The 14,692-nt window shown below is 46.7% G+C and overlaps 3 protein-coding genes across 3 annotated transcripts; 1 reads left to right on the forward strand and 2 right to left on the reverse strand.

Annotated features, from left to right (window-relative positions):
• Positions 1–636: 636 nt before the first annotated feature.
• On the reverse strand, positions 637–3,913 carry C922_04706 (cathepsin C; the record flags this gene model as incomplete). The annotated part of the gene is made up of 8 exons (XM_008820285.1): positions 637–1,652; positions 1,811–1,932; positions 2,285–2,492; positions 2,588–2,641; positions 2,818–2,873; positions 3,080–3,248; positions 3,422–3,530; positions 3,833–3,913. 8 exons carry the CDS (start codon positions 3,911–3,913, stop codon positions 637–639), a joined length of 1,815 nt encoding a protein of 604 aa, XP_008818507.1.
• A 2,234-nt stretch (positions 3,914–6,147) lies between these two features.
• Positions 6,148–8,810, forward strand: C922_04707 (hypothetical protein; the record flags this gene model as incomplete). Its single annotated transcript, XM_008820286.1, has 2 exons — positions 6,148–7,121; positions 7,673–8,810. The coding sequence occupies 2 exons, from the start codon at positions 6,148–6,150 to the stop codon at positions 8,808–8,810; spliced, it is 2,112 nt and encodes a 703-aa protein (XP_008818508.1).
• Positions 8,811–8,952: 142 nt separating this feature from the next.
• C922_04708 (NAK protein kinase) lies at positions 8,953–11,160 on the reverse strand (the record flags this gene model as incomplete). Its single annotated transcript, XM_008820287.1, has 1 exon — positions 8,953–11,160. The coding sequence occupies one exon, from the start codon at positions 11,158–11,160 to the stop codon at positions 8,953–8,955; it is 2,208 nt and encodes a 735-aa protein (XP_008818509.1).
• Positions 11,161–14,692: the final 3,532 nt, after the last annotated feature.

Here is a 14,692-nt window from a genome sequence, read left to right on the forward strand (position 1 = left end):
TTCCCCATTGGGGTATCCCTTTTTCCTTTTTTTTTGAAATTTTTTTCTCCATTCCTAAGAAACATTTACGGGAGAATAAATTTATTCCGCCAACATTTGCTGCGGAGCACCGCGCCGTGGCAAAGAGTTATCCGTATCGCTTAACCACGGGAAGGGCGACGTGGTATCCCAAAACAAATAAGTTACGCTCCCATAGAGGGAGAGAACTGCTAGGGTGATGATGGGTGAAGGGGAGGCTTCAAATATGATCATCACCTATTCCGACATTCTAGCAAAAGGCAAGAGCAACATGAGAGTTGCTTTTGCTTCGCGGTATTGCTACAGAACCCTTTAGGGGATACACTTTAACGCGTAGGCTTAGACAACACACCAATGGGGAAGGCAACCTCGACAAAGGTCCTCAAATGGGAGAAAAAGAAAAAAAAAAAAAAAAGAATTCACATGGTGGGATCGGACTCTTATTGGAGCACCCAACACATGGCAGGCACTTAAGCTGTCCTTCGCATCGGAGATATTTTTCTAGGGCGTAATCTCCCTGACGACTCTTCTGTGCCGAAAAAAAAAGAAGGGGAAGTCTCTCCGATTTTTCGCTCCTTTTTGACGCACCCTTTTTTCTAGCCAGTCCAGTTGGTCGGATTAGACGTTATCCCGCTGCGCATGTTGGGTGTGCGTGATGTGCGGTATCAGGGCAGCTTCACGTTTATGGCCATTTTCCGCGCCAACTTCTCCCCCTTCGCTTTCTCTACCGCTTATCTTGAACGCCCTGCCGCGCGAGAAGTCCGGGTCGAGGAACACCGCCTGCGTCTCGATGCCGGCGAGGTTCACGCCCCGCTGGAATTTGATGTATCCATTGTAGCCCCACACCTTGCCCCAAGTATTTCTCACCACCCAATACTTAACGGGGTTGCCTCCCTCCTGTTGTTCCTCCTCCCCCCAGCCAACAATCGTCACAGCATGGTTGGTCTCCTGCCATCCGTTGAAACCCTCATTTGGCACGTCGCAAACTTTGTTCTCATGGGTAGCGGTGTCGTAGATACCATTCTGTTTCCCTAAATTGTACAAGCTAAGTAATTGCGCAGTGGCATTGATGGCGACGACGATGGGTCCATTTGAATAAAGCTCACTCATCATTTCGAACTCATTGGAGCATTCATAACAGCCACCAACATAATTATATTCTCCTGCAAAAAAAAGATCCTCCTCTTTGTACTTTGCCGAGGTGACATCGTTATAAGAGCCCATATCCATTTCACACTTAATCGAATCACTGTTTCCGTAAGGCAGAGAATCTTCCGTTGGAGTGCCAAACTCATAGAGCTGCTTCCCGACGAGAAAAGGGAAGCCTCCATCACACCCCTGGTTGTATGGAGAACAGCTCAGAACGGACTGATAGGACAACTTTGGCATTGCCATTTTTTTCCCGTATTTTTTTAAAAGCCAAATTTCAAATCTTCTACGAAGACTGTACACCGTCGCAATGGAGTAACAGCTTCCGCAGCTCATTTGGTCCTCCACGTCGTCTTCAAACTTGTCGTCACTGAATGGATCCCCCCATGTGAATGCCTTCGGGAGGGTCAAGCGGATCTTCACTTCCCCGCTTCCATCCTTGCGGCAGCCGTAAATTCGTTCCGTCGCGCGTTCGTAGATGCTCACTTGTGGGGAGAAGGCGAAAAGGGTGGAAAATGCAAGATGGGAGGTGAAGGGCAAGTAATGGGGTGCACAAACTGATCGGCACGCTGCCAATCGCTTCATCGACGATTGTGCTTTTCTGCCGCATCACAGGGGAAGGATAATTAGAAAGGAGACTTACTCAAGCTTGTCTTCGGCACGCCGTGTGGACTCCCCGTGGGTAGCCTTATCTTTGTATAATTCGACCTATGCTTAATGGCAGCAAAGCTGAGTTGGTTCCTTGGCGGTGAAGTCTTCCCTCCTCTGATTCGATAAAAAAGGAAGCAAAAATGAAGTTCATTTCGTGGAGAAAGTCAACATTGCATGTGGGATAGCTACACACACAGAGCAGGCGAAGCAGAAAAAACATTACGTGCAAATGGAAGAACCGATCGGCTCCCCATCATATCGCAAAGGAGAGGGGACACACTCAGCACTTGCTTCTAACATTTCCACGTTAAGAAGTAGAGACAATTTTAAGAAGTGAAGACAATTGTGATGCTTTGAAACACCACAGCGTCGAAGTGGTGATACTATGCCGCCCTCTCTCTGCTGCTCACGTTTGATCTTTCCTCTCCCCCCCCCTTGGGAGCAACACCACCCTCTGGTTCGTTACCGTTCCTCCGTATCATCTCGACTTCCATGCGCACCGTGAATGACGAAGGAAGACACACCTACATCTTCCTGCTTCCTTCCATGGAAGCATCCCCACTGAAATAGTTTTTTCTCTTTATCGTTCTCCTGAACCCGTTGGTGTAGAACCCATCCAATCAGCGTCCTTCTAGGATCTGTCACATAACAGTTGCTATCTGTAGAATCCTTGTCTGTAAGAAGGGGATAGACGACACATCAAGGGTGCTCTTCCCTTGGGACTCCCTCACGGAGGGGCGAAGTGTAAACCCCCCCATCTATGTCCTACTTTCTATGGGGTCAGGACACGTTTTGGAGCTGATCCGTTCATATTTGAATAAGGCTACAGAGGGGGTGAAGTTGCGAGGCGATGAGAGTGTGCTGTTCTCCTGCTCAGTTCTCCTGCTCAGTTCTCCTGCTCTGTAGCTGTAACAGAGTGATACATGGGGGGGAAAATCGCGAACAGGTCAAAACGATAGCCCGCTCACTACTCCCGCAGTTTTCCTCCCCCGTCCGTACCGAAGTACCGCCTCCCAGGTAACCTGACTTCGAACCCTTCGTCATAAACCATCGTCCTGCGTGAGAGAAGTCGGCAGCAAATCAAGCGCTCTGTAAGACGGCTTCTAAATGGTGGCGAGTCGAACGACTGGGTAAACGCTAACTCTATGGATGTCCGGTGTACACACCACATGGGGATACCAAAATGGGTGACACAGCCCCGATCTGTGCCACTCCGCTGCTCGATGGGTAGCGGCATTATCCCCTCGGCGCATCCCCCTACCAGTGGCCGATGATCCCATTAGTCTTCACATCCCTCACTGCCAAGTAGGTCCACTTATTCCTCGGATTTACTTTGTCCGACAATCTAATCTTTTCTGTGGTCAGCTTCATTGATGTGCTATCCACACCTCCGTAGTTATTTTCCAGAAACGCTTCATAGTTTCCTAGTTCTGAATTGAAGTGGAGAAGGCAATGGAGCAGCGTCACGTCATTGTCTCTATGTTAATGCGTGACAGTCGAAGGGACCCTCAACACAAGAGGAATGGTAATAGACAAATTCACCCTTGTGCTTGTCCCGATGTGCCTCTCCCTGTGGGTGGGCACCCTCCTTATGGAAGCCTACGCGGATCCAAATTTTGAACATTCCTGTTGGGAATCCCCCCTCCGCAGTGCTCCGGCTTGTCGCTGAGTTCCTCCGTCTGGCTGATGTCCCAAATGCCCGCGACGTCTCCCTGCAATGACGAAGGTGAGAAATTTAGGAAGCGGCATCTCAACACATAGGAAGCTCGTTCTCAATCTGTACAATCTACCAACACGCTAGGCATCCCCCCAAGAAAAAAAAAAAGAAAAAAAAAAAACCTCATAACCATCACGTGGCAGGTTTCTCCAAAATTTCAGTTACGAATTTTGCTTAACACATTATTGACACTCTAAGGGGGGGCGGCGTTCCCTCCATCGATGGAACAAACTAGCATGCATAGTTTTATGTACACGTTTCCACGTGACGAGTCCTGCTCCCCTTGAGCGACTTTACCATCAGAGCGTGTATGGGAAGATCCCCCTTCACATTGCGAACCAACAAGAGAAGAAAAGATAGTGCCAGTCGATATTTCATGGGGGTCCTTTAAAGAAGGCACTGAGTCATGCGGTAACACAAGGACAATGTCTTGCGTTGAGAGGAGATCGTCGTCAGCGACAACACTTGCAGTGACGTCCACAACAGCCTCTACGGCGACCTTCGAGGTGAGTCGATTTGATTCGGTGCTGCGATACAATTTGGTGCACCTTCCTGATGTCGCTTCGGGGTGGCTGCGTACACGCCCATGTACGTCGCGCCGGAGATGTTTTCTCCCAGAAGATAGAGTGCACAATTTTGAGAAAGTTAGAAAGGGAGATAAAGTGATATGGACGGAAGGAAAGACAGGAAAAAAAAAAAAAAAAAAGAGGAAATGAAATGAAAGCAAAGAGAAACAAACCAGAGCAAATAAAATCAAAGACAGTTCCCCCCTCGCTAAGTCATATTTTAACAACTTCCCCCTTCGAGTCACAAAAGAGTGACCTCTTCATTCACCAAAAAAAGAAAAAGAAACAGGAAATAATGTGTGCATTTAGACGTCGCACATGCTCTCAGTGGACAGATCATTCTTTACACATATTATACACAGCGAGGAAGTAGAAGCGATGTTCTCAAAAGTGACGACTGCAGTGAAGGATAATTTAATCATTTGAGAAGGCATGGGACTGATTAAATATATTGCTTCTTCTCCTCTTCCTCCATCTCGAGGAAGATGAGGAGTTCCTCTTTCCCTACGTGCGATGAGTGATCGCCTCCTGTAATTACACATAAAAAAAAAGTGTTCAATATGGGTCCCTTTCAAAAACAATTCCATCCTTGGCATTTTTGCTCTTTCTCCGTTTTGCCCCCCCCTATCCATGGGGATGACGTCAAATTAATGAGAATCTTAAAAAGGAGAAAATCCAGCCAAGGGGGGGTAACCCCGTCAACCCCTTCTGTTGACATTTTTTTTTTCCCCTCCTCCATGCCGACACACAGACAAAAGGGTAGACAAGCGAGTAGACATGCGATGCAGCTGTTTTGTTGGCCCCCCCGTACACACACGCCAGGTAGGTTAAAAGTCGAACCCTAGAAAGTGTAGTAACCCCTCTTAACAAGGCTAAGTATAAAGAGGATTGCAAAATACGCTTTAAGCATACCGCCAGGGGAGATACCTACGTTAGCTAACGGGTTGGGAAAAAAGGTGCATGTTCGTGGAGAACCTCGCGCAGGGCAAAAGAAAAAAAAAAGAAAGAAAGATACGGATGGTGACTTGGCTATCCCCCTGCAGGGGGAGGGAATGAAGATGTGTTTGTGTTGGAAGTTTCCACCCTGTTTTGCCCCCCTCTCTACATTTATCAAACCCCGCGTCACACAACAGCGTACGCGACATCATCCTCTGCACACACGAGCACACAAAAAAAAAAGAGGAAAAAAAAATGACGATTAAATCGAAACTTTTGTCGAAAAGGATGACCAACATTTTATTGTTCGAAAAGTTCATAGTTTATGCGAAGGGGGGAGGAGGAGGGGAAGGGAAAGACTCAGGCCAACTTGGAAAAAATAATTTACACTCCTGCTGTTCCCGCGCAAACGCATGAAGGTGTCTTCTTCATGTGGACCCCCTCTTCTCGCTCGCGACATAACCTCCCACCCTGCAGAAATATGTTCCATTGTGTTTATACCCCCCAACAGGGTTAGTAATTTTTTTTTTTTTTTTTTGTTTTCCCAAATGAGATGTTGAAAAATTCGCCGGCTGAATTGCAAAATGGGACAGAACAAATTGCCACTGCGCGTAACTGCGTGGGGGGGGATTTCGTCTGTTCGATAAATTCTACAGAGTCGCGTGAACGGGTCAAAGGGGGGTGCACACATAGATAGGTACATATGTGTTTGCCCCGTGTCTATTTCCCTGTTGTGTTTTCCTCCCCTGTGTGCTTCTCCCCGTTGCGTGCACGTCCCCCTACGGGTGCGCGTTTTTCTTGACACGGCGTGGTTACTCCTCACAACTCGTCGCAGAATTTCCTTCCCGCCACAAATGAGAACATACGGATATACCTCTCTGAGCAGCGACTCCCACAAGTGACGCTCGCGGAGACAATGTGTGAAGCCGAAACTTGCCACTCGCAGAATTAAACATTTGTGCCACCCACCTGTTCTCTAATTTGACGCCACGCAACAGACCGATGAACACTTCTGCAATCCCTTTAAATTACTCCGCTTAAAAATAAAACGAAGACAAAAGAGGTGAAATGAATCAGCTATATTATTTACACAGACAGATGGACGGAAAAATGACGCAGATTGGGGGCCCCCAGAGAGACACACACTGCAACACAGTGATTAGACCCCTCTTGAAAAATGCGCCGGTGGGGAAAGACAAAAGGGGAAATGTGCCATTCTTACTAAGCACCAAAAATAGGGATATTCAAAAAAACAGTGAGGACAGGGAAAACGAAACGGGCCATCGGGAAAACTCCCAAGGACAAGTGCTAGTATCACCCCCCCGGGACGAGCGCGAAAAGTACAACGAATTCTTCGAGGCCAAAATGTACTTGCCTCCACTCCGTGCCAGCAAAAGAGAATTAAAATTTTTTTTCAAAATTTTGTCCAAAGAAATGAGAAAATATAACAAAAGCAATATCTACATAACTCTGATGAACATCCTGTGCAGAAACTTCCCGTCGTACATCGGGCTATTTGCACACTTGTGGTTTCAATGCAAAGTGCTACTGGCGGAGAAATTAATTTTAATTGAATTTTTCAGGCAGCTAAAAATAAACTCAGAAATAATCGACCATTTTTTTAATTACGGTTATGACTCCTTCGAAACGATATTGTCAATAACGCCACATGAATTGACAAAGATACAGGAGTTTAACAAGGTCACCTGGCTTCCCGGACATACGTTTCGCTTAAAGATGATTTTCTCTGAAATCGAGAAATATTTTAATTTGTTCATTCAACAGAACGATGATTATGTGCAGAAAATTAAAAAATTTATTTTAAGAAAAAGGAAAAAAACGGAAATGACAGTCCAGTTGTCCCTGGAGCGGCAACAGAACGATCGCGGCGAGTGTGGAATGTACCGGCCGCACGTGGGGAATAATAATACAAACCTGCAACTCCCCCTGGAAGGGTCCCAAGATGACAACATAATTACCTACCAACCATATGTGTCACTAAATTGGAGAAACAAAAATTATTCATATAACTCTACTCCAGATAATTTATTATATACGAATAGAACCATTTTAAAAAATTATTCGTGCTCTCCCTACCCTGTGCTGCGCACCCTTCAGGATTTTTTTTCCCTCCGCTGTTAAGTTGGATTTTTGTGGTAGGGCCTGCACAAGGGAGTAACCCCACAGTTTGTATTCTTGTCCCCTCTGCAGTAGGCGCTACATCGGTGCAGCGCCAGCGATGCACATTCGCGTCTACACGTGAGGGGTGTGCGCACAGGGGGGAAGGGTCCATAAAAATACGACCTCCCTGTGTTGTTCCAATCGGTTTGAAGGCGGTTCTCCCCCTTCCAGTCCCTTGGCAAAGTGGTCTCCTAGCCAAATGGTTGATAGATACGCGACCGCCTAGCCAAATGGCTATTTTTTTTTTTTTTTTTTTGACCATTTCGCCTGACCTGGTCATACAATTTTGACGCGCCCCGGCTGTCTGCACACATACAGCACACCTTTCGAACATGCTTTACCCGTCTGCGCTTTTACTAACTCGCGTTGTACTCTCTGTTGGGATGTTCCATGTGCTTCTCTTTTTTCACCTCCCGGAACTGCTGCACTCCTCCTCATGCTACCAACTGTGGAGGCCCCCCAGTGACTCCCCGGGCAAGCCATTCTGCCTAAACAAATTCGAAAATTATGAACAGGTCAGAAGAAAAAACTGCCCTTCTTTTCTTAATTTAAAATGTGTACAAGGAGGAGGCGCAAATAAAACAACGGAGCCACCCCGGGGGGGTAAAGCAAAAGTGTCTATCCTGATTACCTCTCCGGAGGGCGCCAAAATTTACAGATTTATCGCCATACTGCTCATCTATAATTTGGTAAAAAGAGAAGCCGAAGATGAGTCCCCCTTGGAGAGAAGTCGCCATGTCGATAACCACGCGGCAAATAAGGTCATGAACTTCCCCATCGTGTCCATCGGCAAATCCTGCAACGCTGTCCTGAACGATGATTGCACAGGAAGGGATCTCTACGACATGTTCCAGAGTGTAGTGAAAGAACTCCCAAAGGTGAAAATAAATCAGGAGGAGTTCCACCAACTTAATAAAACCGTTAAGGGGTTCAACATCGTCTTCACCCCTAGCAGGGCCAATTCGGTAACACTGCACAACGAATTAACTGCCAATTTGGCGAAGCACAAAAGGGAGGGGCCCCTCAATGCAGAGAACATCATCTGGGTTGCCTCATCCATTAGCCAGTCCAATTTTAACGATAAAAAAAGTGAGTTCACCCCGTTGGGAAGAAAAGGTCAAGAAGAACGGAACCGCTTAACCATCACAAGAATCAACTGCTACGACACCAAAAAAGTTACATACAAGAGAAACCAAATTCAGATCGGTAGAAACTCCATTATATGCCTTATGAGCAACAGCACGGTAGCTTCATTTTTCCAAAACTTTGGAAACGACTTTGCCGCCACCCTTTGCATGGGAAAAAATTCATACATGCTCGCAAAAAAACTACATTTCAAACAAGTCCATTATCCGGAAGACTCAAAAATGGAGTCCTTTCTCATCATGTTAATAAAGTTGTACAACGAATTAGGAAATCCATTAGGCACACAGTACGATGTTGTGCTGACGAGAGAGAAAGGCAAAAATGATTACTTGGGGCGAGCCCTCACTGCGCATGGGATTCCCTACCGAGTAGTGCCATGCATAAAGACACACTATCAGGGCGAAGGGATTCGCCTGCTTTACTCCATCCTCTCATCTCACGTGTAAAAAAGGGAAAGAAAGGGGCGAAATAATACTCACCCCGCGGGATGCGAAAGGGGGGATAAGAAATTCCTTTTTTGCAGAATCGTTACGCGCACAGGGGCACACACACAAAATGACGCACAGAAACACATACAGAGAGACCCACTCAAATGGAACACTTTTGGAACTCCTCCAGGAGCTCCGAAAACTTGTCATTTTTATCCGACGCAATGAACTTGCCGGATGGGTCCTTTGGGGCCCCACTGAAGACGTCTGCGTTCGTGCTGAAAGAAACGTCCACTTTCTTCCCAAAATTGACTTCGTCATAGGTAGGAAAACAATCTTCCACGTTGTCTAAATCGTCGTAATGGTTTACTTTGTATAGCGTCTCATTTGTCACGTCGGCGCCCTTCCTTGTGACGTTCATTTCGTCCAAGCTGGGTGTGTATTTAAAGGGCTCATTATTCGTCGCGTCCTTAAAAAAAGTGGCATCCTTAAAGGTGGAATCCTTAAAATGGGCCACATCCTTTTCGAATAGGTCGTACTGGGTCCCTTCTGGGTGTCCATCCTGAGCCGCTTTACCTGTTGGCGCGACAGGCCTCTTGTCCCCCTTGGAGGCGCTCCAGGGGTCAAAGAATTCGTTGAAGTCGATTTGGCCCTGACTGGGGTCTGCATGGAGGCCTGCGCTTAGGTTCGCGGCTCCATTGGAGACTTGACTGGTGGCTGGGGTTGCAACTGGAATGACACCTTGCTTTGCGACTGCATCTGCGCCCTCTCTGCCGTGCTCACTTCTGCACTCGGCTCCGCTGCCAAAGCCGCTGTCGAAGCCAAACATCCTCATCTCGCTATCGAGAGTTATGTTCTTCACGAGGCTTCTATTCTCGCAGCTGCTGTCTTTAACCCCGCCTTCCGGCTGTCCCTCCCCTTGAACGGCGTCCCCGTTCAGGTTGAGAAAATCCACGTTCAACCCCTTCTGAGTGGCGCCCACAGGGTCGCCCACGCTCTCCGCACTTCCGATGCTGATCAGCTGGGCTTCCTTGATGGTGCTATTCGCTTGGGCGATGGCAGCATCAGGTTGGGAGGCGCAACTATCCGGTTGGGTAGCGGTACCATCCGGTTGCTTCTCGTCACTATCCAGCTTGGAAGAACCATGCGGCTTCGACGACACTCCGTTGATCACTCCATTGTTCACACTGCTCCCCACATCGCTGCTGACCCCCCCCGGCGGCTTCCTCCCGAAGGGATCCTGCGCCACTGCGCTTGGGGCGAAGAACCTGAAGAAGGGGCTGGGGGCGCTACTCTTTTGCACCTGTGTCTCGTATTTCTGCGAAGAGATCTTCACATCCAAAATACGGCCGTTGCTAATTTCGATCATCTCGTTCTGTTTGTTATTCAAATTGAGTTCACTGATTTTCTCGAAAATCTGATTTACCATTTTTCTTACATCACTGGGGATGTGATTAAACCAGATTTTCAATTCTGCGTAATTCTCCAAAATGAACAGAAGAGTCGTAGAGTCTAGCCGCTCCTGTGGGTTCTTATTCAGCGTCATGAGCAGAATGGAGATGATTCTTTTGGAGTACTTGGAGTGGTATGGAATGATAAAACTTCCATTGATTATGGAGAGAAAGCTATTCTGATGATTCTGAAAGGGGTGCACTTTAAAAAGAAGCAAATACAGAATACAACCAACCATCCAGAGGTCAACTTTGGATGAAATTTCTCTATTGGCATATAAGTCAATTAACTCTGGAGGTCTATACATAAACGTTGTATCTCTCTCTATTTCCTCCTTCAATACGTTTAATGCATTCTTCGTTAAATCGTTTGGAAAGAACGCATTGGAGACACTATGTGAACAGAAGTCACAGATTTTATAGATACCATTCTTATCACAAAGGATGTTCTCCAGTTTTATGTCCCTATGTATAATTGGAATCTCCTGAGTGTGTAGAAAATGTAACCCTTTCACTATATCCTTGAGAATTTTCACTATATGATTTTCCTTTATTTTGTCTTTATTTTTCTCAAATATGGTTAATAGGTTCCCCCTTTCGCAGAACTCCATCAGCATGATGACTATTTTGTTTCCGTTTTCACTTATGATGGTCGATCCGAAATACTGTACGATGTTTTTATGTGGGGGTAAACTTTTAAGGATGTGAATCTCCTTCTGTGCCATTTGTAGCTTCTCCTTATCTTGACAAATTGTTTTCTTTATGGTGTATTCCTTATTCGTGTTTAGGTCTTTCGCTAGATAAACGAATGAGTAGGCCCCCTCCGACAGCAGCTTTTCCTCTCGGATCGTTTTCCCGTTAATGTTGTACACCTTCCCCCCGATCAGCGTCGTGCAGATGCTCCTCAGCTTAAGCATCTTGCGTCTACGTTGCGTCTGCCTCTACTGCTGCGTCTGCTTCTACTTCTACTGCTGACTATGCTTCTGCTTCCCGGGGGAGGGCGCATTACACAACCAAGCTTCGCCACACAGGAGCGCTACTTCTGTACTGTACGCGCATGTCACGGTGGCAAGTCCGCACAACTGGAAAGGGGAAATCCGGTGAGCTTCCTTCCCCTGACCTACACACTCGACAACTCCGTTGCGCTAATTTGCAAAACGAGCGCCAAATGGAAATAGAGACAGGGGCAGGGTTGGACTTCACAGTGAGCAATATATAATCGCTCTCTTTAAAACAGGGGGGAAAACTATCTGAGCAGTTCCTCCATGCGCAACGGGACATTTGCTCGGTTAAAAAAGGGGAAAAGGCAACATATATGGGTGACGCAAAAAAAGAAGAAAAAAGGGAAATAAATTAAACACACTAACGGGCTCAGCATCGGGAGCGAAAGTGCCAGACGCAAAAAAAACGACGATTTTAAAAGAGGTGGACTCAAACAAAAACAAACGCTAAAAAAAATAAAACGACCAGTTCTGTCTTTCGCGATACTGCGATGCGCGAGTGGTGGCCATTCAGACATGTTAAAAAAAAAAAAAAGAAAAAAAAAGAAGAAGAAAATACATGCACATATCCATACAGATATACTTACACATACTTACACATATCCATACACCTTCACTTACACATCGCCACGCTGGCATCCCTCTTGCTTTCCCCTCACGTGTGCTGAAAAAATAACGATTCGTAAACTGGGCCATCCATTTTACGAGGCGCTCCCTTCAAAATTGCAGCGCCGAGCACGTGTCTGTGCATACGCATGCACATGTACATCTGCTTGCGCCCCTCCGTGCCCCTCTGCAACTGAATGAGGCAAAATTGACAACACGGACAGTCAACTGACACCCGCGATATTTTTCCAGTCGCCCACAACGCGTTGCATGATCGCTGGTGCGCCACTTAAAGCGGAGTCCGCAGATGTCCTCGCGTATCCCATGCGTCCCATACGCACGTAATGGTGTACATAGGCGTGTATATATGCGTGTACATATGCGTGTATATATGCGTGTATATATGCGCCTACAGATGCGCCTACATATGCGTATACATATGCGCTTACAGATGCGTGTACATATCCGCGTACTTACGTGTGTAGATATGCATATATATACATACTTCCGCACACGCACGAGTAGTCACTCGTTGGAAGTTTTCTCGTCTGTCCTACTTCCCCGACTCCTTTATACACGTAGACGTGAAAAAGAATTAAAAAAACACAGCGTTGGCGAGTCCCATTCTACATGAACAGTTCAGACTGAAAAGAAAAAAAAAAAAAAAAAAAAACTGCAAAACAAGGGAAATGAAAAAAAAAGTTGTACGCTAAATGTACGCATAGATACATTTCCTTAGGCCTCCCTCCAAACATGAACACAAAATGCATTTAGCATTTTAGACCTAGATACGCGAGGGGATGGGTATAGGGAGGTATTCCCGGCATGTACATACACGCATACTTATGCGCACGTGCACGGGGGGAGGGGCGCAAAAATTGCCTTTCGCGCATTTTGGGGGATGTAGCAGTAGGGGGAAGCGCTGCAATAACACAGGCGAATGACGCGGCGCAGTAACACATCGGAATAACGCGGCGATGAAATCCAATGGGAAAGGATTCCGCGGGTGCAGCGCTCAACTGGACATGAACACACAAACGGGCAAAAAAAAGCAAAACATCAAAAACACGCAAAAGCATGCAAACAAAAGGAAGAGAAGGAAAACGAGCAGAGACACCAAAAAAACATCCATTTAAGCATATGCTCGAAAAATCTGTTTGGCCAATTTTTTGTGGGCGAAAGGGGAAGAATACCAAACTGGGGATCTCTTACGCGACAGGCGTATGTTCACCTGTTTTTGCGTGTTTAGGATGCGCTGTGGGGTGAGAGGTTTCTAATGAGATCGCGTGCCGATGTAATGACCCACTCCTGTAGTGGTCACATGCCATGTGCCTGTTTGGCGAACGTCTTCCTTCTCCGCATTTTTAAAGGTCGTCAGTTTTGGAGGTGCGACTGCGGGGCTGGAGAGGAACATACCGAACTGATCTTATGGGTATGGAAGGGTGCCTACCCGCGTGCGCATCAGCTTATGTATATATATGTGTAGCTATGTATACATATAGCTATGTGATCACACGTACTGCCTTTTCTGCTCTTCCCACGTAGGTATACCTTTTGGCTGCCTTACCCTCCTGCGTACTCATCCGTCACGGTCACGCTGCTCCTCTTTATTGCCCACGTTTGTGTCTGCCCTTTAGCAACATCCGAAACGGCGCATGTCCACTCAGCGCTGCAGCATCAAGAGGAACATTTCTCAGAGGAGAATATGCCTACGTGGAGTTACAACCCCACCAAAGGTGAAGCAACAAAAAAAGGGAGCAACTGCCTCCCCCACACGATGCTGTCGTTATGTAAGGAGCGAGTAAAAACTTTGGCGTACTTTTTGTGTTTGAATGGGGGCCGATACAGCTGTTCTGTGACTTCAAAGCGTGAGTGATTGGTAAACTGAGCGATCTACTTGTGGCTTGCTTCCATTCGAAGGTTTACCTTTTGCATTCTACCTTTTTCCTTCTGCAATTTGGATACTGTTGCTACGGTTTAATGTGAAAAATCCAAAAAAAGCTGTTTTTTCCTTTTCTTTAAATATCTTATATGTTCAGGCGATTTTTAACTTTTTTGTTTTTTTTTTGCTAAAATTTTCTTGCCTCTTAATACTTTTATCCGTTGGTCACATAAGACGCAAAGATGTTCATATGGGGGGAGCTTAATCCGCAGCTCGTTATGTAACGCTGCTTCTGTCACTTCGGGGGTGGCGTGAGGGACATTCGAGCAACTTCCCCTGGGTGTGCACACGTGAGTGCCCCTGGTAAGTGGGCGTAAAGGTAACATGTGTTAAACGTGAGTATGCTCTTATGTTAGCACTTGTGTGGGGGCTCCGAGGAGACATTAGGCCAGCACACCACTCGCATAAGTTCTACACGCCCATCCGGTGGAAACTCCCCTTGCCTGCCCACCACCTGACTGGTTCATAAGATTTTGCGAAAAATTGCGAAAATTGCGAACAACGTTGTTAACACTTTTTGTTAACGTTTCTTTTTTGTAGTTTTTGAAACTCGCCCTGCTAACTTGCAATCTGTAAGCCCCGATTTGTGTAAAATAAGAATCAGTTAAAGCGGGGGGATTATCTGCCCGTTCGCAATATGCTAACAGTTTTCCTGTCGTTAACTGATCCGCCACCGCTGACACTACCGCCCACCATGTTACCGCCGCGGAGAGAAGCACGCGAAGAGCCGCCCCTACCAACACGCGTCAGATGAAACCGGCGTCAACGGAGGCAAAGGCTGAACAAAGGCTGAACAAAGGCTGAGCAAAGGCTGAACAAAGGCTGAACAAAGGCTGAACAAAGGCTGAACAAAGGCTGAACAAAGGCTGAGCAAAGGCGGAACAAAGGCTGAGCAAAGGC

Source organism: Plasmodium inui (genome assembly GCF_000524495.1).
Source record: "Plasmodium inui San Antonio 1 unplaced genomic scaffold supercont1.28, whole genome shotgun sequence".
NCBI lineage: Eukaryota > Apicomplexa > Aconoidasida > Haemosporida > Plasmodiidae > Plasmodium > Plasmodium inui.